The sequence below is a fragment of the Salvelinus fontinalis genome, unplaced genomic scaffold (genome assembly GCF_029448725.1).
Source record: "Salvelinus fontinalis isolate EN_2023a unplaced genomic scaffold, ASM2944872v1 scaffold_1015, whole genome shotgun sequence".
Taxonomy (NCBI): domain Eukaryota; kingdom Metazoa; phylum Chordata; class Actinopteri; order Salmoniformes; family Salmonidae; genus Salvelinus; species Salvelinus fontinalis.
Window position 1 is genome coordinate 13,300 of NW_026601224.1, and position 26,740 is coordinate 40,039.

Genomic DNA, 26,740 nt, shown 5'->3' on the forward strand with positions numbered 1-26,740 from the left:
GATATATGGAAAGTGTACACCTGTCCCAATCGTAAACCCCAAGTTATCAAACGTCACCTTGAATCTCTTTCCCTTGGCAGTTACAATATCAAACAGGTATCCCAAACTGTCCTCATTCATATAATGGATTGCGGCAGCTGGGTTGGTGTGCTTGTTTGTCCTCATTCGTAGAAGCTCTATCACTTTACCATGTGGTGGGGACATTTCCAAACTGAGGAATGCAGCTCCCCACCATGAGCCTTTTATCAGCTTTACAATATAACGCAGCTCGTCCACAATTTGTGTCATAGCAAAGTATTTGGGGTCATGAGCCATCCACCTGGGTCTACGTAGCAAGTGTCCTTCTCCCAGTTTACGCACCAGAACTTTCATAATGTCAATAGGAGTTGAAAATAGACCTTGTACCATATCGGTACAGATGTACCTGCCTCGACTAATAACAACAGTAAAGGTCATGACTGAATCCTGTGTCTTCACCATAATCGAACACACTCCTCCTTGCATGCCACCGAAGTGTGCTGCGACGACAATGTCCCCTTTGCGACTGTTAGATGTATCCATGAATGTGATAATCTGCTCTTTAGAGACTGATCCCCACCAGCGCTCCCCCAGCCATTCTAGGAAGGAATGCCATGATGTGTTCAGTATAGACCAACTAAGCATGCTTTCCATCGAATGTTGCTTTCTCGAATCTTCCACAGCTGGAATCGAGTCGTGACCATCTTCACAGTAAACCTGTAACTCGCCACCCTCTTCGCTGTAGTCTTCGTTGCTGTCCACCACCTCGCCATCGTCAACCTCTTCATCGTACACGTCTTCACAGTCCACCACCTCGTCGTCGTAAACCTCTTCATCGTACACGTCGTCACAGTCCACCACCTCGTCATCATCGACTTCTTCACATTCCACGACAGCGCCGGTGTCAACCTCTTCACCATAGACCTCTTCACAGTAGACCACCTCTTCGTCGTCAACCTGTTCACTGTAGAGCTGTTCACTGTCGACGTCTTGGGTGTGGACCTCGTAGTCTGACTCCTCGGAATCGTAAATGTCGTAGTCCACAAGACTATCGGTTGAACGGGGACTGGTTTCAGCCTCTTGGTCTCTGGTATCCTCCATGTCAGCACCGGGAGTATCTCGGTTATGGGTATAGTCCTCTTGACAATTGTCCTGATAATCATCACACATCCAATCCTCGTAGTCACCTGCCATGTCCGCTCCCGAACTGCTTTCGGAATCAGATGATTTGGAGCCTGAGGACCTAACTGCTTGTGGTATATGGCTGTTCCCAATCTCATAACCCTGGCAGTAACCGTAACAAGACTGAGTCTGAGGCCTCTTGACACAAACGACTGTCTCGTAATGGTTCCGACTATTCTCCAAATATATGCCCTGCTTAGACACCTCTAAACCATTAGATCTGTATTCAATCCAACGGTTGGTATAGTATGTATATATGCTTACCCCCAACATGTCTGCAGCTGCTTGAATCTCCACTTCGGTCGCCCAACTACCTAAACAATTCATGTTGGACTCCGTAATGTACTCTGACACTGAACGGTAACACACTCTCAGGATGGTCCTATACATATGTTGTTTGCTCTGTAGCTGCTGCACCACCGCATTTCGAATTGGCTCATGGTACTCCTCTGTACCACATAGTGCTTCACTGACCGCTCTGAAGAAACAATTTCCGTCACCTTTTATTTTCACATTCTTACACGGAGCACCTAACACACCAGACGCAGTATGACTGAGAGACCTCTTCTTGCACTGCACCTTCAGCCTAGTGCACAGCAGCTGGGCATCTTCAACTGTAACAGGGTTGAACTGCAGCTCTCTGCATGTGCTGCCACTAACAAAGTCAATGTCCGAGTCGTCGCTACTGTCATTCTCCTTTGCTGTATTACAATATCTGAGTGTATAGAAAGACTCTGATTTCCCATGTGCCATTGTACACTCTGTTCTGCTTCCTGAGAGACGTCAGTATGGTCATTAATATATCGCTTTGGCCCCTATTGTCAAAGACCCACAGTTCTGCAGACTGAGCCATGATAGGGCGGGCCTAAGGAAAGCGTCATCAATCACACAGAGCTTAACAGAAGCCACAGGAGCCTATAAGGCTTCCATGCTTGCTGACTGAGTCATAATAGGGCGGGCCTAAGGAAAGCGTCATCAATCACACAGAGCTTGACAGAAGCCGCAGGAGCCTATAAGGCTTCCAGGCTTGCTCACTGTGAGGGCTTGGGTAGCCTTGTTATAGTTTATAATGCTGTTGAATGCAAGTAAAAAATAAAGTATGCTCAGACAAGCAACTGTCAAGTGTTACCAACTGTACTTTATTGATAAAAGAGGTCCACATCACCATAGTACCAAATGAATACAATATAACATTTCAACTGTTAGGATAATTACATCTCCCCCATACTTTCTCGGAGCAGTGTCAGATTCAGTGACACCGATGACAAGTCCATCATCCTCACACCTTCAGTCTTCAGTACACTGAGACCCAGGGAATGTAGTCTGGCACCAGTGTTCACGTTGTATCCGGTACAGTCCACAGGACAGGCTGCGTAGTAAGGCCGATCTACCACGGCTGTTCCGGGACCATCCATGTCTCTTCCAGATGCACAATTCACCAAGATCTGTACACCTGCCTTGTATTGTGATCCACTGGGTATTAGAGACTGAGTAGACGTTGTCTTCCAGTTAAACACCACAGAGAACACTGAGACGTCAGGCTTTCCTTTTCCGTAGTAGCGCACTAGAGTGATAGGCAGACATTTACCATCAAGTTTATACACTTGGTATGGTTTCATCAATGTCACCCGGTAAGTAACGTTCCAGGTGTCAAATTGCCTACAAATGTTCCTGTAGCAATAACCTTTCTCTACCCCAATGAGGTCAGGCATAGAGTGGTCATCCGAACCACCTTGGATAGAGCGGGCCACTCTAGATTTTCCTTGTAATCCGGGTCTGTCAAACTCAGGGCCTCCGTTCACAAACTCAGGGCCTCCGTTCATAACCCCATTTTCCCCGTCAAACTCAGGTCCCCCATCCATACCACGATATTCTCCGTCAAGGTCAAGTCCCCCATCCACACCCAGGTATTCTTCTTCAAGCACAGGTCCATCACTGATTACACTGTGCTTTTCGTACAGATGCATACATAGAGACAAGTGGATTGTTGCAACGAAGATGAACAGGTTACCCATAATAGTCCTACTTGTTATAGCTGATACCTCTTCCCCAGTGTTGATAAATGTAAACTCTTGTAACAACCCAAACTGACTTATAAGTACTTCCCTGTATTAGTGCGTTGGCTAGAACATCAAGTTTTGGATAACTGATACGTGGTTTGCTACACTACTGAAAGCTGGATCTATTGTCACAGCCTCCAAATTCCACAGACAGGATACAACATAAAGTTTTGGATAACTGAGAGGTTGTGGTGGACACTCACAGATTCAACATTACGGCCAAGGGCCCTGTGTGCGAAGTGACAGGCTGTCCCCCCGTACTGCCCTTGGGCCCCGTGTGAGTTTGGGTATTGATTCTAAAAACGCCCCCCCTCCTGCACTACCTTCCCTTGGTTGTGGATATTGTGCCTTTTGGGTATGGTTGTTGTTACATAACCCTCCCGTTGTCCTTCTATTATGCCTAGCACACAGTGTCCCCCCCCCCCCCCCCCGGGGTCACTCTGTCCCGTCTTGGCTAAAGGCCCAGTGGGCACAAGTGTGACAGTATGGGTGTGAACAGCCTTTGCAGATGTATTTCTTACACCTGCAGCACGCTGTGTGTGTCTTGGCGTCCTTCTTGGGTGGGCAGACCTGACACCTCTTCCTCTTACTCGCCCCCAGCGGGGCGGCCGGGGCGGCGGCGGCGGCCGGGCCGGCGGCTCGCTCGCGGGCCTGCGGACGAGCCTCGGCGGATACACGCTCGCCCCGTATGACTTTGACAAGTGCGGACGCGGCTTCGGTGCGGGGGAGACGCTGCCTTCTTTGGATCAAGGGCTTCACGAGCGCCTTTCCGAGCTGCTCCAGGAACACCCTCCTCTTGTTCCGCTTCCCGGGCATCCAGTCGGGGTTGATCTCTCGCCATATGACAAAGGCGTTGTAGGAGGACACGTCGAGGATGTTGTGGAAGATGACCAGGGGCCAGCGGGCGGTCATCCGTCTGCAGCTGTAGGTCCCGACCACCTTGTCTAGGTTGTCCACGCCGCCCTTGTTGCAGTTGTAGTCTAGGATGAGGGCCGGCTTCCGGTCTCGGCGATCGCTGACGTCGGGCTCCGCGTGCCGCGTGCTCAGAAGCAGCACGTTCTTATTTCTCTTTGCCAGGTAGGACACTAGAGTGGCGGTGGGCGTGAAGGCGAACCTGGAGGACGAGACCTGTCTGCCCTTGGACTGGAGCAGCGCGGGAGGGAGCTCGGGCTTGTTCTTTCGCACCGTGCCCACCATGGTGAGGTTCCTCTCGAGGAGCCGCTGCCCGAGTTCGTAGGAGGTGAAGAAATTGTCACACGTGACGTTGTGACCGGCCGGCAGTCCCTCGGTCAGATCGAGGACGACGCGCGCGCCCTGGTTCTTCTCGGGGCATCCGCCGGCCGCCTTGCCGGTGTACACTTGCATCTTCCAAGCGTAGCTGGACTTGGCGTCGCAGGCCACCCACGACTTGATGCCGTATTTGGCCGGCTTGCTGGGAATGTACTGTCGGAAAGGACAGCGTCCTTGAGGCGAGGGAGAGGGGAGGAAGAGGAGAGGGAGAGGAGAGGGAGAGGAGATTAGCAGGAGATTAGCAGCGTCATGAGTTACCGGCTCACCATCGGGGCGCACTGCGTTTACGTTACACGCAGCCGCCACCGCCGCCACCCGTGCCACTGCCCATTGCTACTGCTGCCCATTGCTACTACTGCCGATTGCTACCGCTGCCCGTGCTACTACTGCCCGTGCTCTCTACGCTACACGTACATACACAGATACATTGACTGCTACCGCTCTCTATGCACAGATACATAGACTGCCCGTGCTCTCTACGCCACGCGTACAAACACAGATACATAGACTGCTACCGCTCTCTATGCACAGATACATAGACTGCCCGTGCTCTCTACGCTACGCGTACGTACACAGATGCATAGACGGTACCTCTGAACGGGACCAGTTGTTCGTCCACCGTCACTTCGGGCCCCGGGTTGTAGAGGGCCTGCAGCCGCTCCTCCCACAGGTCCCACACCTCTCTCACGGCCGCCAGTCTGTCGGTGGCGAGTCTCGCGGGTCTCGACTGGCGGTCGTCGAATCGCAGCAGCCTCGAGTACTTGTGAAACGCCTTGAGCGGCATGGTGGCGCGGAACACGGTCCTGCCGCTCTCGGCGTCCCACAGGCTGGCCGCGGCCTCGCCTCGGGACCTGTAGACGCCGGCTAGGATCAGCAGCCCTACGTAGGCGCGCAGGTCGGTGGAGTCCATGGGTCGCCAGCCGTCTCCGTATTTTCTCACCCCCTGCAGATTGGTCATGTCCACGATGATCCTTTCTATCGCCTGTGTGACAAACAGCCGGAAGGCGGACTCGATGTCGAGCGCTCGCGACGCGGCGTAGGCCGTGGGGCCCGGCGTCACGGCGGGGCAGGGCGGGCGGATGGCGCGGGGTCGGTCCGGGCCGCGATAGGCCGCGGAGGACCATTTGATTTTGCCGTTTTTCGACAGCAACGTCTCCCTTTCTCGCTCTGGCTCTCTGGCTCTGTCTGGCTCTCTGTCTCGCTCTCGGGCAGCGGCCGCGGCTCCCTCCGGCTCTTCCTCCGGCTCTTCCTCCGGCTCTTCCTCCGAAGAGGAGCTCGACCGCGAGGCCGAGTCGTCTCCGTAGTCGTCCGCGTCGCGCTCGGGGTTGTATTCCTCACCGTCTTCATCTTCCGAAACGTCCTCCTCTTCGGAATCGCAGTAGTCTTCTTCGTCTTCTTGGTCGACGCTGGAGGATATCTGTTCCAGGACCTGAGCCGCGCTGAAACCGGGACTGCGAGGCGTCGTAGGCGGAGGCAACACGCTCGACGGGGTCGTATTCCTCGTCGCCGTCGTCCTCGTCGTCGTCCTCATCATCGTCCTCATCTTGTTCTTCTTGTTGTTGTTGTTGTTGTTCTTGTTGTTCTTGTTGTTCTTGTTCTTCTTCTTCCTGACAATATTAGTAGGCTCTCTACGCCCTGCTTACTGTCGTAGGCGGAGGGCTCACGCTCGGCGGGGTCGTATTCCTCCTCGTCGTCGTCCTCGTCGTCGTCCTCTTCTTCTTCTTCTTCTTCTTCTTCTTCTTCTTCCTGACAATATTAGTAGCCTCTCTACGCCCTGCTTACGGTGGCCACGTGAATGGGACGAGGCACGCGAATGGACGAGGCGCGTGGTCGGCCCTGCCTGCTCCTTCGGCCCTTCGGCCCTTCGCCCCTTCGCCCCTTCGGCCCCTTGGCCCCTTCGGTCCCATCCGGGACGCTCGGCTGGCCTACCCGCGTGATAGCACCGAGGTCGTGCACAGAGTTGGTGGGGACAACTGGTCCCTGCCGGGGTCACTCCGACCCGGCCCAGACAGAGGGGAACAACTCCTAACACAGGCCCCGGGTCACTCCGACCCGGCTCAGACAGGGGTAGGAGGGGAGGGTTTACAACATACACCTTGCTAACGCCGCCGGGGTCTCTCTGACCCCAGGCCCCCGGAACAGAGGGGAACAACTCATAACGCAGGGCTTACAACAGGGCTCGGGTCAATGTGACCTGGCCCAGACAGGGGTAGGAGGGTTACAACATACACCTTGCTAAACGCTGCCGGGGTCTCTCTAACCCACACAGACACTGGGAATCGACTCGGAACGCTGGCCGGTGGTCACTCTGTCCCGCCGAGGCAAGGGGAAGGTTGTCTAACAACAGCCATACCCGAAAGGCACAATTTCCACAACCAAGGGAAAGTAGTTTGTAGGGGGGCGTTTTTAGATTCGATATCCAAACTCACACGGTGCCCAAGGGCCCGTTGTGGGGGCAGACACGCCGTATTCGACACAGGCCCTTGCCCGGAATGTTGAGAATGTCAATTTTGGGGCAGGACCTTTTACTAGTATCCAGCAGGTGGTGGTGTTGGGTCACTGTGACCCCGGCCTGCCGGGGTCTCTCTGACCCACACAGACACGGGGGAAGCGACAGGTGACGCTGCCGAGGGTCACTCTGACCCCTCTGACGTCACTATGACCCCGCCCACACAGGGGCAGGGGCAGGAGGGTTACAACATACACCTTGCTAACGCCGCCGGGGTCACTCTGACCCCTCTGACGTCACTATGACCCCGCCCACACAGGGGCAGGAGGGTTACAACATACACCTTGCTAACGCTGCCGGGGTCACTCCGACCCACACACAGACACGGGCAATCAACTCGGAACTGCCCGGGGTCGCTCTGACCCGCCGAGACAACGGGAGGGTTAATCAGATTATTGAAAATTTTTCGGGAGTTTTGCCGTGTTCCGTTCTCTTCCGTTTGTTGACATGGACAGCTTCGAATCACTTGGCAAGTGCGCTTGCTAATTCAAGAGGGAAAATGAACGTTCTAAATCCAAACAACGATTGTTCTTGACAAAGGACACCTTGTCCAACATTCTGATGGAAGATCACCAAAAGTAAGAAACATTTTATGATGCTATTTCATATATCTGTCGTGCATGTGAACTAGTCGCCGGCGGCCAACTTTGGGGTACTCAGCTATACCGAGCTGGATGTCGTAATGAAGTTATTTTTTAGAATTCTAACACTGCGATTTCATAAAGAACTAATGGATCTATCATTTCCTATACAACATGTATTTTTTAGTTATGTTTGTGAATAGCTATTTGGTCAGAATATGTGTGTCAGAAAACGTGTCAGAAAAATATCGTTGCTGTTTACACGTTGTGGAACAAGTAGCTACGATAGCAACATGTATAACCACTGATTTCAGCTCTAAATATGCACATTTTCGAACAAAACATAAGTGTATGTATAACCTGATGTTATAGGACTGTCATCTGATGAAGAATATCAAGGTTAGTCAAAAATTATATATCTTTTACTGTTTTTTTACGATCGCTAACCTTTTGCTACTGGGAAATGGCATGTGTTTCTGGCTATTGTGGTAAGCTAATATAACGCTATATTGTGTTTTCGCTGTAAAACACTTAATAAATCGGAAATATTGGCTGGAATCACAAGATGCCTGTCTTTCATTTGCTGTACACTATGTAATTTTCAGAAATGTTTTATGATGAGTAATTAGGTATTTGACGTTGGTGTCTTTAATTATTCTGTCTGCTTTCGGTGCAATTTCTGATTGTAGCTGCAATGTAAACTATGATTTATAACTGAAATATGCACATTTTTCGAACAAAACATAGATTTATTGAATAACATGTTATAAGACTGTCATCTGATGAAGTTGTTTGTTGGTTAGTTTGGTTGGTTCTTGGTTAGTTAGGTTGGCTTTGTGCATGCTACCTGTGCTGTGAAAAATGTCTGTCCTTTTTTGTATTTGGTGGTGAGCTAGATTGGAGATGATAACATAAATATACGTGCTGTTTTCGCTTTAAAACATTTTAAAAATCGGACATGTTCGCTGGATTCACAAGATGTGTACCTTTCATTTGCTGTATTGGACTTGTTAATGTGTGAAAGTTAAATATTAAAAAAATATATATTTTGCATTTCGCGCCCTGCACTTGAAGTGGCTGTTGTCATAAGTGTACCGACGCAGGGCTGCAGCCATAAGAAGTTAGCGTTTAAAAATACCTAACGTTTTATTACAAAAGTAGTTTCAAATGTTTTGGTAAAGTTTACATGTAACTTTTTATATATTTTGTAGTGACTTGGCGAAAGTTGGAAGCTGTGTTTTTCTGGATGGAACGGTCCAAATAAATTTACATTTTGGATATATATCGACGGTATTAATCGAACAAAATGACCATTTGTGATGTTTATGGGACATATTGGAGTGCCAACAAAAGAATTTCGTCAAAGGTAAGGCATGATTTATATTGCATTTCTGCGTTTTGTGTCGTGCTTGCAGTGTTGAATTATGCTACTCTCTTTGTTTACTGTTGTGCTATCATCAGATAATACCATCTTATCTTCTACTTGGTCACAATCCCGGATCCGGGAGCACCCCCATCAGTAAAAAAGCTGACTAGCATAGCCTAGCATAGCGTCACAAGTAAATACTAGCATCTAAATATCATTAAATCACAAGTCCAAGACACCAGATGAAAGATACACATCTTGTGAATCCAGCCATCATTTCTGATTTTTAAAATGTTTTACAGGGAAGACACAATATGTAAATCTATTCGCTAACCACGATAGCAAAAGACACAACTTTTTTTTCTCCACCATTTTTTTCCTGCATAGGTAGCTATCACAATTTCGACCAAATAAAGATATAAATAGCCACTAACAAAGAAACAAGTTCATCAGATGACAGTCTGATAACATATTTATTGTATAGCATATGTTTTGTTAGAAAAATGTGCATATTTCAGGTATAAATCATAGTTTACCATTGCAGCCACCATCACAACTCTCACCAAAGCAACTAGAATAACTACAGAGACCAACGTGAATTACCTAAATACTCATCATAAAACATTTATGAAAAATACACAGCGTACAGCAAATGAAAGACAAAGATCTTGTGAATCCAGCCAATATTTCAGATTTTTTAAGTGTTTTACAGCGAAAACACAATATAGCATTATATTAGCTTACTACAATAGCCAACCACACAACAATATTGATTCAAGCCAACAATAGCGATAACGAATAAACCAGCAAAAGATATACATTTTTTCACTAACCTTCTCAAACTTCTTCAGATGACAGTCCTATAACATCACATTACATAATACGTATAGAGTTTGTTCGAAAATGTGCATATTTAACGGTTTTAGAAACTAGAGAGTGTTTTCTATCCAATAGTAATAATAATATGCATATTGTACGAGCAAGAATTGAGTACGAGGCAGTTAAATTTGGGAACAACATTTTTACAAAGTGCAAACAGCACCCCCTATTGAGAAAAGGTTATGCTTTCGCCGAAAAGCCTTTTTGAAATCTGACATGTTGGCTGGATTCACAACGAGTGTAGCTTTAATTTGATATCTTACATGTGTGATTTAATGAAAGTTTGATTTTTATATCATGTTATTTGACTGTGGCGCGCTGTATTTTCCCTGGCTATTGGCCGGTGGGACGTTTGCGTCCCACCTGCCCCAGAGAAGTTAACGGTCTGCGTTCTCTTTTTGGAGCAGCACGGCCCGATGAATGTGAACACGGACAACTTCCCATGTCTCCTCCGCAAGCCTGAACCAGTCGTCCACCGCAGGAGCCTCGGTCTGACTGATGCCACAGTGCCAGAACCGACTGGTACCCCAGTATGCACTGGAAGGGAGAGAGGTTAGTGAAGGATTGGCAAAGCGAGTTCTGTGCCATCTCGGCCCAGGGCACGAAAGCCGCCCTCTCCCACAGCCGGTCCTTGCAATAAGATCGCAGAAACCTGCCCACATCCTGGTTCACTCTCTCCACCTGCCCATTACCCTTGGTGTGAAACCCCGAAGTAAGGCTGATCGAGACCCCTAAACGTTCCATGAACGCTTTCCAGACCCTAGACATGAACTGGGGACCTCGATCAGACGCTATATCCTCAGGCACCCCGTAGTGTCGGAAGACGTGCATAAACAAAAACTGCTGAACTCGTCCACTGGACTGTCACTGTTCGAGTGTCTGTTCGGGTTTGCCCACCCCGCCCCCTGTTTCCTGAACAACAGGCCTAAGCCAAGGGGTGCCATCAGCAGAGGCGTTCACTCGACTATGTCGCCGCACCTGGATCAGAGTGCACTCCTCCTTGCCCGCTCCTCTAACCGACACAAACACCAGACAAACTGGCACCAAAGGCCTCTTCGGCTCCTCCGACCGGGTCAAAAGGTGTGGCTATCCACCCGTGATCTTCTCTTAAAAGGTGGACTCGCGGAAGCTCACTCAATGCTACATAGAACTATTCAAGATCCCGAGTTGCTTCAATCCGGTCACCTATCGTCTCCAGCTTCCCAGGTCTATGAGGGTCTGTCCATCCTTCCATGTCTCCCGTCTCAAGCTGGTAAGGACCAGTCCCTTCTCCTCCCCCCTCAGCCTCCCCTCCACCCCCTCGACTTGTTTATGGTTACACTGTCCGGTGTCAGTTGAAGGCTTGCAGTACCTGGTGGACTGGGAGGGCTACGGCTCCGAGGAGTGGGCGTGAGTGCCTGCCTGGAACATCCTGGATCCGGGACTTGTTTGGGACTTCATCCAACTACATGGTGTTCGCCCTGGCTCCTCGGCTGGAGCCGCTCCTAGAAGGGGGGGTACTCTCATGGTTCCACCTGTCACCAGAGGGCAGCAGAGACCGTCCTAGAGACATTAACGACACTCAACTGTGTCCTATTTACTCCTTTTGAAGTGGTGTGTTTTTTGTTGTCCTTTGCATAAGCTTGAATTGTTTACTGTGTGTGTTCGTTTCATGAGAGAGTTTGAGACTTGTTTTTTCAAGTGTACTGTGTTCCTGCAGATACTGTTCCTCAGTAAAGTATGTGGTTTATCCTTTACAACTGATTACTTCTCTGGTCTCTTCTGTGCACCTGGGTATAACCTCACCACCTCACAACCCCTACCATGTCACAACACAAATGGTCGGCTCAAACGCATTATGCAGGAAGGGATACCTGTTAAAACCTGTTGAGGATAGAGGGCGCTATTTACACTTTGGGGGAAAATCGGGCCCAATTTAAACGACCTCGTACTCTATTCTTGCTCTTACAATATGCATATTATTAATAGTATTGGATAGAAAACACTCTCTAGTTTCTAAAACCGTTTGAATTTTGTCTGTGAGTAAAACAGAACTCATTTGGAAGCACACTTTCTGACCAGGAAGTGGAAAGTCTGAAAATTATGCTCTGTTCAAGGGCCTGCCTATAAATGGGCATGATACGTATGAGTATACATGCACGTCATACACCTTCCCCTAGATGTCAAGAGGAAGTGAGAGAAGAAATGAAGTGTTTATCTTGGTCTGAGGTGGAATATATGCTCTTGGCACGACGAGTCATCCATTTCCTGTTTTCTGGAAAGCGCGCAGATGGACCTGGAATTGCCTTCTGAAAAGCCGTCGTTATAGGCGACTACTATCTCCGGCTTTGATTTTATTTGATACATGTCACAATATCATCGTAAAGTATGTTTTTTCAATATAGTTTTATTAGATTTTTGAAATTTATTCGGGACGTTAGGCGTGCTGCGTTGTGTGCCTTTGTTCAGAAAGGAGAGCTTCGCGCCACTTGGCCAGTTTGCTTGCTAAATCAAGAGGGAAAAACGATGTTCTAAATCCAAACAACGACTGTTCTGGACAAAGGACCCCTTGTCCAACATTCTGATGGAAGATCACCAAAAGTAAGAAACATTTTATGATGCTCTTTCATATATCTGTCGAACTGTATACTAGTAGTTTTGCGCCCAGGTTGTGGCCACTCTCTCGCTATAACATAAGCCTTATGTCGTAATGAAGATATTTTTAGAATTCTAACACTGCGATTGCATTAAGAACTAATGGATCTATCATTTCCTATACAACGTGTATTTTTTTGTAATGTTTATAAATAGCTATTTGGTCAGAATAGGTGAGAGTCAAATAGAAATATCCGCACATTCTGGGAAAAAGAAGCTACGTTAGCATAATGGATAACCACTGATTTCAGCTCTAAATATGCACATTTTCGAACAAAACATAAGTGTATGTATAACCTGATGTTATAGGACTGTCATCTGAGGAAGGTTTATGAAGGTTAGTGAAAATTAATATATTTTGCTGGTTTATTCGCTAACGCTAACGTGCCTATTGCTATCGCTAACGTGCCTTGATGAATGAATGCGGTTGTGTGGTAGGCTATTGTAGTAAGCTAATATAATGCTATATTGTGTTTTCGCTGTAAAACACTTAAAAAATCTGAAATATTGTCTGGATTCACAAGATGCTTGTCTTTCATTTGCTCTACACGATGCATTTTTCAGAAATGTTTTATGATGAGTATTTAGGTATTCCACGTTGGTCTCTATAATTACTCTGGCTGATCGGTGCTATTTTTGACGGTAGCTGTGATGGTAGCTGCAATGTAAAACTGATTTATACCTCAAATATGCACATTTTTCGAACAAAACATAGATTTATTGTGTAACATGTTATAAGACTGTCATCTGATGAAGTTGTTTCTTGGTTAGTTTGGCGGTTCTTGGTTAGTTAGGTTGGCTTTGTGCATGCTACCTGTGCTGTGAAAAATGTCTGTCCTTCTTTGTATTTGGTGGTGAGCTAACATAAATATACGTGCTGTTTTTGCTGTAAAACATTTAAAAAAATCGGACATGTTGACTGGATTTACAAGATGTGTATCTTTCATTTGCTGTATTGGACTTGTTATTGTGTGAAAGTTAAATATTCCCCAAAAAATGTTTTTGAATTTAGCGCTGCCTTTGCAGTGGAAAGTGGGAGAAGTTCCGCTAGCGGAACGCCTGGGCCAGACAGGTTCATTGAAATGCATTCCAGGTGACAACCTCTTGAAACTGGTTAAGAGAATGCCAAGATTGTGGAAATCTGTCATCAAGGAAAAGGGTAGCTGTGTTTAACACTTGTTAGCTTACTACATGATTCCATATGTGTTATTTCATGGTGTTGATGTCTTCAATATTATTTTCCAAAAATAAAGAAAAACCCTGGAATGAGCAGGTGTGTCCAAACTTTTTACTGGTACTGTATCTGTATGTGACCACTATAGTTGCATTTGTAATTTACTTTTATATACACACGGTGCATCAAAAATGCTTCTTGGCTAAAGACAATAATGATGTGTTATGAAACTAAGAATTGATCCAAAGGTATGTTACCATCACCTACTGGCTATCCATGCACCTTGTTCATGCACCTCAAGGCCATATTAACCTTGTGAGCTAAAGCATAGGGAGTGGCTCGGGATAGCTTGCACGAGTCCTGGGGTATGAGGCACGTACAGTGCCTTCGGAAAGTATTCAGACCCCTTGACTTAAAATGTTGTTATGTTACAGCATTATTCTAAAATTGATTTGAAAAAATCCTCAGTTTTTGGATTTTTTTGTAAATAAAAAAAACTTATTTATATAGGTATTCAAACCCTTTGCTATGAGATTTGAAATTGAGCTCAGGTGCATCCTGTTTCCATTGACCGTCCTTGAGATGTTTTTTCAACTTGATTGGAGTCCACCTGTGGTAAATTCAATTGATTGGACATGATTTGGAAAGGCACACACCTGTCCAGAATGAGACTGTAACGTAACAAAATGTGAAAAAAGTGAAGAGGTCTGAATACTATATAATGTCACTGTATAACTGCCTTATTCATCAATCATCATGTAAGCTTAGTTCTTTCTGCACTTCTGCTACATTATTTTGCTGAACTCTCGTTCCTGTATTGTTTGTCTCTTTGAAGCCCTGTGGAGTTTGATGTGTGTTTTAATCTTCAGCCATAGCAAACAATTCCAGAGCCCACTGAGTGCTTGAATAAAGAATTAGCCTTGACAGAGCCCTAATGGAATCCTCACAAGCCTTTCATATGTCTTAATGAGAAGACTGGAAGCTGCTGCTGCATCGTGTGTATGTGTGTAAATGTATTGTATATGTATGTGTGTGTGTGTGTGTATTTGGTTTTGGATTTACTGTCCTTGTACAGTAGGGACCAGAAGTCCTCACAATGATCGTAAACAAGGAAAATCTGGGAAAGTGGGAACATTTTGCCGGTCCCCACAAGAACAATGGGTATTTTATCAAGTCAAATAAACTGTATTGGTTGCGTACAAAGATTTGAAGATGTTATCACAGGTGCAGCAAAATACTTGTGTTTCTAGCTCCAACAGTGCAGTAAAACCTGGAATTATAATTTTTTCAACTATGCAAACATAATCCAGAAAAATCTAAAAAATAATTTATTTATGCTGAGCCATGACTAGAATACATTATACACTGTATATATAAAGTGGAGAAACAGTATGTAAACCTTACTAAAGTGACCAGTGTTCAATGACTCTATCTACTTAAGGCAGCAGTCTCTAAGGTGAAGGGTAGAATATCAGGTGGTAGCTAGTAACACTGACTATCGTTCAGGGCAGGGGACTGGGCGGAGGCCGGCTAGTAACACTGACTATCGTTCAGGGCAGGGGACTGGGTGGAAGCCGGCTAGTAACACTGACTATCGTTCAAGGCAGGGGACTGGGCGGAGGCCGGCTAGTAACACTGACTATCGTTCAGGGCAGGGGACTGGGCGGAGGCCGGCTAGTAACACTGACTATCGTTCAGGGCAGGGGACTGGGCGGAGGCCGGCTAGTAACACTGACTATCGTTCAGGGCAGGGGACTGGGCGGAGGCCGGCTAGTAACACTGACTATCGTTCAGGGCAGGGGACTGGTCGGAGGCCGGCTAGTGGTGACTGTTTAACAGTCTGATGGACTGTAGATATGCTTAGGGTTAGAATTAGGGTTATGGGACAGGTTTAGGGTTAGGGTTAGGGGTTAGGGTTTTTAATGGTAATCAATGGTTTGGTCCCCACAAGGATAGTAAAACAAACGTGTGTGTGTGTGTGTTTGTATGTGTGTACATGCATGTGCGTATGTGTGCTTGAATGTGTATGTGTGTGTGTGTGTGTGTGTGCGTGCACATAGGAAAAAGATATCAACCTAATGCAGCATTAGTAGTTTCGCCTCTTTACCAAGGTGCTCTCTCTAAGGTTGACAGCGTTGTTGAAACCATTCACTACAAATAGCACGAATCCTGTCATCCCAGCACTCCCTAACCCACCCTGGTCTCTTTCATAAACATAGAAGTGCTAGTGCATGTATCCCAGACCTCATATTCCTGACCATATATTTGTCATTGTCACGTCTACTCTCGCTCCTCCCCTCCAGCGTTCGACGTAGCCGGTTTACTAACCATCGGCCCTGGCAACCATCGTTACGTGCACCTGGCAACCATCATTACTCGCACCTGTGTCTCATCATGAGACACACCTGGACTCCATCACTTCACTGATTACCTTCCCTATATCTGTCACTTCCTTAGTTCCATTCCCCAGACAGTATTGACTATGTGTTTCTTGTATTGTTCTATGTTCCGTTTATTATTAAACTCACCACTTGCTATCTGACTCCCAGCGTAAACGTTACAGTCATTCAGAACTCAGCTTTTAGCTATCGATCTGTCCCATGTTATTTTTCCACCAATTTGTTTATTGTTTTGAAATACAATCAGTCAGAAACGTATTTAGGCAACTAACAGAGGGAAATGTTATTGATTTTACATTGCACACCGTGTGGGTGAGGTACATGGGTTGCGTTTCAAACTCATAAAAGACACACCGTCCTCCACTTACCCTCGCCTTATAGCCTTGTGGGAATCCCCATCACCATCTTGGCCATCAGTCCAAATGATTAGCCAAACAAGGGAAGTTTGCAACGTAAGCCCCTCAGCCCTCGTAATTGTACACTCGTTTGCGAGTGTACAATTATGTTCCCTTCGGGGCCTGAAACGCCCTATAATTCAATTCACAATGATTCTACATCCGCTAAGAAAAGTCATCCAAAACTTAAAACCTCGACATCAATATGGAGAAGTTAACATACAAGTACAAGTAAAAACAAATGTAAATAAGTACTAATGCACATGACGGCACAAACACATCTCGTAAAAGTAATGATGTTTTTGTTTGGTTAGCTTTTGGAAATTGAAGAAATAAAAATGTTCCTTCTTCAGAATTTGCTAACTATCATACAGTAGGCGTATATTTAAGCAATAAGGACCGAGGGGTTGTGATAAATGGCCAATATACCACTGTTAAGGGCTGTTCTTAAGTACAACGAAACGTGGAGCGCCTGGATACAGGCCTTAGCCGTGGTATATTGGCCATATATCAAAAACCCCTGAGGTGCCATATTGCTATTGTAAACTGGTGTAATTAGAGCAGTTAATATAAATGTTTTGTCATACCCGTGGTATACGGTCTGATAGACCATGGCTGTCAGCCAATCAGCATTCAGGGCTCGAACCACCCAGTTTATTATAATAATAATAATAATTATATAGTTAATATAAGTAGACATGGAATCATAATTGACTCTAGCGCATATAAAGCACCCACAAGATACTGGTGGCAGAAAACACAATCATCCCAGGACAAATTTCTGGGCAAGGGTGGTCCACCCTTTACACTTGCAAGTGTAAACTCGTCAGACGTCACGATACGTCATCAGAAGTCTCCACTTAATATGAGGGCTAAGGTGTGCGTCTGTTAAGTGTTTGGAATGCAGCCATGGTCTTATTAGCAGCCGGGTCACCCCTGATACAAGTTTCATGGAAACCGGCCAATAGGGGCAACAGTGAGCGCTGTTACCTTCCAGAATGTTTTGGTAAGCATATGCCTCTGATTCCAAAGTTTGCAAGTTCAAATCCAGTTATAAATAGTCCTTTTTAATATTTTTGTTTCCCAAACCTTAGCCCTTTCCGTAACCAGTCAGACCTAAATAATTTGGATTGAAGGCCTGAACTTAATCCTAACCTTAAAAAGTTCATGCCTAAACTTGTCCTTGCACAGTTTAAAATGTACCTTAAGCACTTTGTTAGCATCTGCCTCTGATTCCAAAGGTTGCAGTTTGAATCCAGCAATAGAAAGTTGTTTTTGATCATTTTGTTTTAAGCCTGTACCAAACCTTAACCCTTACATTAAGGTTTGGGATGGGCTTAAAACAAAAATCTCAAAAACAACATATCACTGAATTCAAACTTCAACCTTTGGAATCAGAGGCAGATGCTTACGCCCATCTGCCATCCCCGTCCACAATACCCTAGCAAAACCTAAACCTACTTGAAGGTAACAACAGTCACCTAGTGGCCGGTCTCCACGTCATCTCCCGACGTCCTCAAACATGGATGGACGTTGAATACTGACTTTTATCACAGGTGACCTGGCTGACAAAGATACAGGCGTCTTTCCTAAGTCAGTTGCCAGATAGGAAGGAAACCGCTCAGGGATTTTATCATGAGGTTAATGGTGACTTTAAAACAGTTACAGAGTTTATTGGCTGTGATAGAAGAAAACTGAGGATGGATCAACAACATTGTAGATATTCCACAATTGTAACTTAATTGACAGAGTGAAAAGAAGGAAGCCTGTACAGAATAAAAACTATTGTTTGCAGCAGGGCACTAAAGTAATGCTGCAAAGAAAATGTAGCAAACAATTAACTTTTTGTCCTGAATACAAAGTGTTATGTTCGAGAAGTGAATGCAAAATGCAAGTGTTATTTAATAATAATAATAATAATAATAATTTAATAACTTCGAAAAATGAATGATAACCTTACACAAGGCATAAAGCTTAAGTTACAAAGCATTAACAAGCATTACAAGGCATTATTCTATGTATGATCAGTGAGGGAGAGAGAGAAGTTCCAAGAGTACCTGGGGGGAAGAGAGAACGAGAGAGAGAGAGTGTATCTCACCAGCACAAGTCAGGAACAACGAAAGAGAAAGGGACGATGAAGCTAAGACCCTTTTATAACCATCTGACTTGTTTTGATTCAAAATCTGAGAGTTTGACCAATTGCATTACTGTTGAGTTAACCTCCAATCAGATATCAGACCTACAGGATGTAATGAGAACAGACCCTCTGCTACACAGAGGTTTGATAGATGGGGGTTGGGGAGATAATGCAGCATTTCTATGACAACACATAGGGATCCTTTGCAAACAGTTGATAAGAGTCACTTCGGGGCTGGGCCACCCTACATATATACTGCATGTGCCTTCCATAACACTGATTAGGGGACACAGGCATAAGCAGAGAGAGAGCGAGAGAGACTATTTACCTTCTCTTCCCCTCGTGAAATTAGTTTGGGTGAGATGGTTTCATGCCACTTTCTGTCACTTTAAGTTGTTATGTCGATCAGAGACCTCTCAGTGAAGCTTGACCCGACACCACAAACTAACATAAATCTCCGTCTGACCTGCGTGAACCTGACCTGCACGAATGTGAAAGATTTACTTTTTGGTAAGCTCTGTTTACTTTTGTCAATTACAAATGTCTTCATTCACAATTGATTTCTATTAATATTAGATTAGGTGTAGTATCCATGGGCCATTATCAGATTGGCAGGCAATTGTCGGGTGAAGGGGGACAAATGGACTTGTCCTCCTAAAATTTCTTATAACAGAAACTCTGTTTGTGATATCAAAATTCGAGCAATGTTGGTGTGTTGAATAGGCTTATATAGGAAAAGTCAAGGGCGGAAGGGGGAATGACCTCACTGGTGTAAGGGGCAGTATTTTCACGTCCGGATGAAAAGCGTGCCCAGCGTAAACTGCCTGCTACTCAGGCCCAGAGGCTAGGATATGCATATTATTAGTCGATCTGGATAGAAAACACTCTGAAGATTCTAAAACTGTTTGAATGAAGACTGTGAGTATAACAGAACTCATATGGCAGGCGAAAACCTGAGAAAATTACAACCAGGAAGTGGGAAATCTGAGGTTTGTCGTTTTTCAAGTGATTGCCTATCCAATATACTGTGTCTATGGGGTCAGATTGCACTACCTAAGGCTTCCACTAGATGTCAACAGTCTTTTGAACGTTGTTTAAGGCTTATAATGTGAAGGGGGAGCAAATAAGAGCTGTTTGAATCAGGGGTCTGGCAGAAAGCATTGAGTTTAGTCACGCACGCGACCGTGAGCACGAACTCCGTTCCTTTTCATTTCTAAAGACAAAGGAATTGTCCGGTTGGAATATTTTTGAAGATTCATGATAAAAACTGCCTAAAAATTGACTATAGACATTGTTTGACATGTTTCTTCGAACTGTAATGGATTTAAAAAAAAAAAATTGTCTGGACTTAGTGCCCTTGTCTTGTGCATTTTGGATTACTGGACTAAATGCGCAAACAAAAAGGAGGTATTTGTACATAACTTTTAACTTAATCGAACAAAACAAACATTTATTGTCTAACATGGAGACCTGGGAGGGCCATTAGATGAAGATCATCAAAGGTAATTGATTCATTTTAACGCTATTTCTGTCTTTCGTGACACCTCTCCTTCTTTGGAAAATGGCTGTATGTTTTTCTGTGGCTAGGCGCAGACCTAACATAATCACATGGTGTGCTTTCACCGTAAAACTTTTTGAAATCTGACACAGCGGTTGCATTAAGGAGAAGTTTATATTTAATCGTATGTTTAACCTCTCTTGGGTACGTGAGACGTTAGCGTCCCACCTATTCAACAGCCAGTGAAACTGCTGGGCGCCAAATTCAAATACAGAATTACTCATTATAAAAATTCATAAAACGAAACATATTTTACATAGGTTTAAAGATTAACTTCTTGTGAATCCAACCACGGTGTCAGATTTAAAAAATGCTTTACGGCAAAAGCATACCTTACGATTATTTGAGAACATAGCCCAGTAGACAAATCATTACAAACAGTAACCAGCCAAGTAGAAGAGTTACACAAGTCAGAAATAGAGATAAAATGAATCCCTTACCTTTGATGATCTTCATATGGGTGCACTCAGCAGACATTAATTTACTCAATAAATGTTCCCTTTGTTCGATAAAGTCTCTTTATATCCAAAAACCTCAGTTTTGTTCGCGCGTTTTCTTCAGTAATCCACAGGCTCAAACGCAGTCAAAACAGGCAGACAAAATAAAATCCAAATTGTATCCGTAAAGTTCATAGAAACATGTCAAACTATGTTTATATTCAATCCTCAGGTTGTTTTTAGCCAAAATAATCAATAACATTTCAACCGGACAATAACATCGTCAATTTAAAAGGTAAACAAGAAAGGCACTCTCTCGGTCGCACACATGAAAAAGCTCTGTGACACTTCAAGGTCCACTCATTCAGACTGCTCTTACTTCCTAATTGTTTCAGAATACAAGCCTGAAACAATTTCTAAAGACTGTTGACATCTAGTGGAAGGCATAGGAACTGCAATTTGAGTCTTAAGTCAATGGATACTGTAATGGCATTGAATAGAAAACTACAAACAAACAAAAACTTCCCGAATGGATATTTCTCAGGTTTTTGCCTGCCAAATCAATTATGTTATACTCACAGACACTATTTTAACAGTTTTGGAAACTTTAGAGTGTTTTATATCCAAATCTACCAGTAATATGCATATCATATCTTCTGGGCCCGAGAAGCAGGCAGTTTAATTTGGGCATGCTTTTCATCCAAAATTCCGAATGCTGCCCCCTACCCTAGAAAAGTTAACACTAGTATATTAGATCAATGTTTATGATGAGGATTTATGTAATTTGATGTGGCTCTCTGCACTTTCACCGGAAGTTTGTTTGCGACAATGCATTTCTGAACATATGTGTTTTGGACATAAAGATGAACTTTATTGAACAAAACACACATTTATTGTCTAGCAATGAGTCCTGTGAGTGCCATCCGGTGAAGATCATCAAAGATTAGTGATTAATTTTAACGCTATTTCTGTCTTTTGTGACACCTCTTCTTCTTTGGTAAATGGTTGTATGGTTTTCTGTGGCTAGGCGCTGACCTAACATAATCGCAAGGTGTGCTTTCGCCATAAAGCCTTTTTGAAATCAGACACTGTGGCTAGATTAACAAGAAGTTTATCCTTAAAATGGTTTATAATACTTGTCTGTTTGAGGAATTTTTATTATGAGATTTCGGTTGTTTTGAATTTGGCGCCTTGCAATTTCACTGGTTGTTGGAGAGGTGGGACGCTAGCAAATTTTAAATTCACAAGATGTCAAAATGACTGTCTCTGCACTGCTAGTGTTAACACTCTCCCCCACTCGACATAGAATATGAATATTAAGGGGACAGAACAGGAACCTGCTAGGAAGCACAGCTATCACCTTGAAAAATTGCTTATTTGGTCATATTTCAGGGTGTACTCCTAATATATACTGTAATTTTAGGCTTTGGGATGGGATAGCAAGTTACAAGCAAGGCTGTCAGTATAAGAAGGATTGTACTTTCTTGTAATACCAGTGTTGTATTCAACTTAGGTTGAATGGTATTCTCTGGCATTTTTCAAAGTGTCAAAGTAAAGCCAGCCCATTGAACTCTGGCTGTGAACACATCTGTTCCACCCTACTGTCAGTGTTAATTACTGTGCCAGTCATGGACAACCTTTTAATGCTGTGTTTCAACTTCCTCTGCGCTACAATCCTGTGATGGTGTGCCAACAATGTGCTTGTCAAATGTCTGTGTGTGCATATGTGTGTGTGTGTGGGTAGGTGTGTGTGTGTGTGTGTGTGTGTGTGTGTGTGTGTGTGTGTGTGTGTGTGTGTGTGTGTGTGTGTGTGTGTGTGTGTGTGTGTGTGTGTGTGTTCTGTGACAGTTTTTCATAATCCCTCCAGAGTCCCTGCTGAGTGTCTTTGTGGCATGTGTGTGTATACATGTGTGTGTTTCTTTCCATTCAGTGTGTGTTCTTTAAGCACGTGACAGCATCCCTCCAGCGTCCCTGTTGAATATGTGACAGGTGACAGGTGTGTCCCAGCTGTGGCCTCATGTAGCGTGGTGACATTTCAATTTTAATCAGACCTCCTGTGACATCAGAGAGCCAGAAAGGGCCCATGACAGTGGAGAGGATAGAGAGCCACCACAAACACAAACACACAGGCAAGCACAAACACATGTACACATGCACACACACACCCACACACACAAACATACAGGCAAGCACAAACACATGTACAAATGCACCCACAACACACAAACATACAGGCAAGCACAAACACATGTACACATGCACACACACACACACACAAACATACAGGCAAGCACAAATACATGTACACATGCACACACACACACACACACACACACACACACAAACATACAGGTAAGCACAATATGTTATGTCACACAACGGTTTTTACAATATGTTATGTCACACAACATAGGTTTTTACAATATGTCACACAACATAGGTTTTTACAATATGTTATGTCACACAACATAGGTTTTTACAATATGTTATGTCACACAACATAGGTTTTTACAATATGTTATGTCACGCAACAAAGGTTTTTACAATATGTCATGTCACGCAACATAGGTTTTTACAATATGTCATGTCACGCAACATAGGTTTTTACAATATGTTATGTCACGCAACACAGGTTTTTACAATATGTTATGTCACGCAACATAGGTTTTTACAATATGTTATGTCACGCAACATAGGTTTTTACAATATGTTATGTCACGCAACATAGGTTTTTACAATATGTTATGTCACGCAACATAGATTTTTACAATATTCATGTCACGCAACATAGGTTTTTACAATATTCATGTCACGCAACATAGGTTTTTACAATATGTTATGTCACGCACCATAGGTTTTTACAATATGTTATGTCACACAACATAGGTTTTTACAATATGTTATGTCACACAACATAGGTTTTTACAATATGTTATGTCACGCAACGTTTTTTTAAATATGTTATGTCACACAACGGTTTTTTAAATATGTTATGTCACGCAACGGTTCTTTAAATATGTTATGTCACGCAACGGTTTTTTAAATATGTTATGTCACATAACGTTTTTTTAAATATGTTATGTCACACAACGGTTTTTTAAATATGTTATGTCGCACAACGGTTTTTTAAATATGTTATGTCACGCAACGGTTCTTTAAATATGTTATGTCACGCAACGATTTTTTAAATATGTTATGTCACATAACGTTTTTTAAAATATGTTATGTCACACAACGTTTTTTTAAATATGTTATGTCACACGACGGTTTTTTAAATATGTTATGTCACACAACGTTTTTTTAAATATGTTATGTCACGCAACGGTTTTTTAAATATGTTATGTCACGCAACGTTTTTTTAAATATGTTATGTCACGCAACGTTTTTTTAAATATGTTATGTCACACAACGGTTTTTACAATATGTTATGTCACACGACGGTTTTTTAAATATGTTATGTCACACAACGGTTTTTACAATATGTTATAATGGAACGAATTGCAAAAATCGCTGAAGCTGGAGACTTATATTTCTCTCACTAATTTTAAACATCAGCTATCTGAGCAATAAACCGATCGCCGCAGCTGTACATTGCCCATCTGTAAATAGCCCATCCAATCTACCTACCTCATCCCCATATTGTTTTTATTTACTTTTCTGCTCTTTTGCACACCAGTATTTCTACCTGCACATCATCATCTGCACATCCATCACTCGTGTTAATTTGCTAAATTATAATTACTTCGCTATTATGGCCTATTTATTGCCTTACCTCCTCTCGCCATTTCCACACACTGTATATAGACTTTCTTTTTTTCTATTGTGTTATTGACTGTATGTTTGTTTATTCCATGTGTAACTCTGTGTTGTTGTTTGTGGCGCACTGCTTTGCTTTATCTTGGCCAGGTCGCAGTTGTAAATGAGAACTTCTCAGCTAGCCTACCTGGTTAAATAAATAAATAAAAATGAATGTCACTCAACATAGGTTTGTACAATATGTTATGTCACTCAACAGGTTTTTACAATATGTTATAAGTCATGCAACATATGTTTTTACAATATAATGTCATGCAACATACCTATGTATGTAAAAAACCTTGTAAAAACCTTTTTACAACATGTTATGTCATGCAAGATACACTTTTGATAATATGTTTTAGAGTTGTTCAACCTGGAGGTATTGCTCAGTAGTAACCTGACTTGCTCAGCATGAATGCGTCCAAAATGGCACCCTATTACGGTGAACTACTTTTGACCAGGGACCATAGGGTAGTGCGCTATATAGGGAATATGGTGTCATTAGGGATGCCCACACTTACATTCCTCTATCCCTTCAGTGAGCACAACCACCTTCTCTCACTGCACCACTTACACAGACACAAGATGACCTGAAAAATCCCCTATGGCCCAAAAGCTAAGTACAACTAAGAACAGTCAGAGAATAGGTCAAGAGTGTATGAGTGTGTTTTGCGTGTGTGTGTGTATTTGTGTGTGAGTGTGTCTCTGCTCAAGGGAGATGTCATGAAATGGTTTCTACAGTAAACACAAAAGTCCACTAAAAGCTTTTTTCCCTGCGTCAGAGGCCGAGGCGCCCGGTTGCATAGCTGCCTTCCTGCTTCTCTCGTACTCATTTCCTCTCCTCCTCTCGTCCTTACTTTCTTTACCCACAGGGAATGACGTGAGAGAGGGAAAAATGGTTTCCTGTCGTCAGTCTGAACTCTTAACCACCACAGGCATAAGGTCACCACCCCACCGCTATGTTTAACAGCAGAGAAAACCTCCTAAATTATAGTTTTTGAACTTGAAATGTGATGACTTTTCCGAGAGTGACCCCAGCATTAGAAAAAGTGAAACATTGCCGTTGTTCATATTTCCATGAATGATGTACACAAACAGGGAACAAATATTTTCTTAGGGTCATTTTTGACCGGGTAGTTATAAAATCATAGACACGCACACACACACGAGAAATTGAGATTGTGTGCTACTGATTGAACTCAGCCAGAAGCTCCTGAAGAGGAAGATCACCATGGTTGGCACAATTAGAAAGAACAAGCCTGAGCTCCCCCTGCACTCCTCGCAACAAGGGGGAGAGATGGCTTCTCATCAAAGTTTGCCTTCACCCCCACCAGCACTCTAGTTTCTTACCTCCCAAAGAGGAACAAGAATGTGGTCCTCCTGAGCACACTGCATAAAACAGCTGAGATCAGTGATCATGAGGACAGGAAGCCAGCCATCATCCTGGACTACAACCACAGCAAGGTGATTGGAACTTACAGCTGCAGGAGGATGACTGCCCACCAGCTCCTTGTCATCTTCCATAACATCATTGATGTGTCCTCATACAATGCCTTCATGATATGGAACAAGATCAAACCTACCTGGATGCCTGATAAGCGGAACAAGAGGAGGGTGTTCCTGGAGCAGCTGGAAAAGGCACTTGTAACCCCACACATTCAAAGAAGGGAGCGCCTCCCCCGCACAGCAGCCTCTGTAGCGCTTGTGAAAGCTGTTCAGGGGGCTGAATCTTGTCCTGATCCACCTGAGGCTGCAGCAGGCAATAGGAGATGCCAATTCTGCCCCCCAAAGAAGGACTGTAAAACAAATACTATGTGCTGCACATGTGAGAAATACATCTGCAATGTCCATGCACACACACTTGCATACTGTCCTACATGTGCTAATTAGAGTTGATTGATTTATGTTCTTCACGTTATTGTTTTGTATCTGTCATCTTATTCACATTTATTGTTGTTTATACACCTTGTGAGTGGGGGCAATGGTTAAAAAAAATGGAAGACTAGTATTTGTAGTTGAATTCCTCATTGTACAGTATATAAGAATATATCACTATGTTGCCAAAAAAGTTCAAGACTTAAATAAATAAAATGCCTTAAATAAAATGCCTTCAGAAATGCTGTCTGCACATTTATGCTACTTTCTTAGGCTATACAAGCGCTATCTCTTGCTAAAAAAATGTGTTTACACCTATACAGTGCCTTTCGCAATAATAATCTACTTTAAAGAAAACAATGACAGGTGTGTTATAAAAATGAGTGGGTTCCACTGATTAAATGCAGTCTTTCTGCATTGTGAAGAGGGAAAAAACAGATATTCACGA

General features: G+C 43.9%; 1 protein-coding gene across 1 annotated transcript; it reads right to left on the minus strand.

Moving 5' to 3' along the window:
* Positions 1-3,686: 3,686 nt before the first annotated feature.
* Positions 3,687-16,040, minus strand: LOC129848148 (piggyBac transposable element-derived protein 4-like). Its single transcript, XM_055915621.1, has 5 exons — positions 16,022-16,040; positions 11,258-11,399; positions 10,754-10,897; positions 5,142-5,707; positions 3,687-4,723 (listed from the first exon to the last, which is right to left on the minus strand). The coding sequence occupies exons 1-5, from the start codon at positions 16,038-16,040 to the stop codon at positions 3,696-3,698; spliced, it is 1,899 nt and encodes a 632-aa protein (XP_055771596.1). The 3' UTR covers positions 3,687-3,695.
* Between the last annotated feature and the right edge of the window lie 10,700 nt (positions 16,041-26,740).

Coding starts and splice junctions, on each gene's coding strand:
- LOC129848148 (XM_055915621.1), bottom strand. Junction 5,708..10,753: donor CCCGAACAGACACTCGAACA/GTGACAGTCCAG, acceptor AGAGCGAGAAAG/GGAGACGTTGCTGTCGAAAA. Junction 4,724..5,141: donor ACAACTGGTCCCGTTCAGAG/GTACCGTCTATG, acceptor CCTCGCCTCAAG/GACGCTGTCCTTTCCGACAG.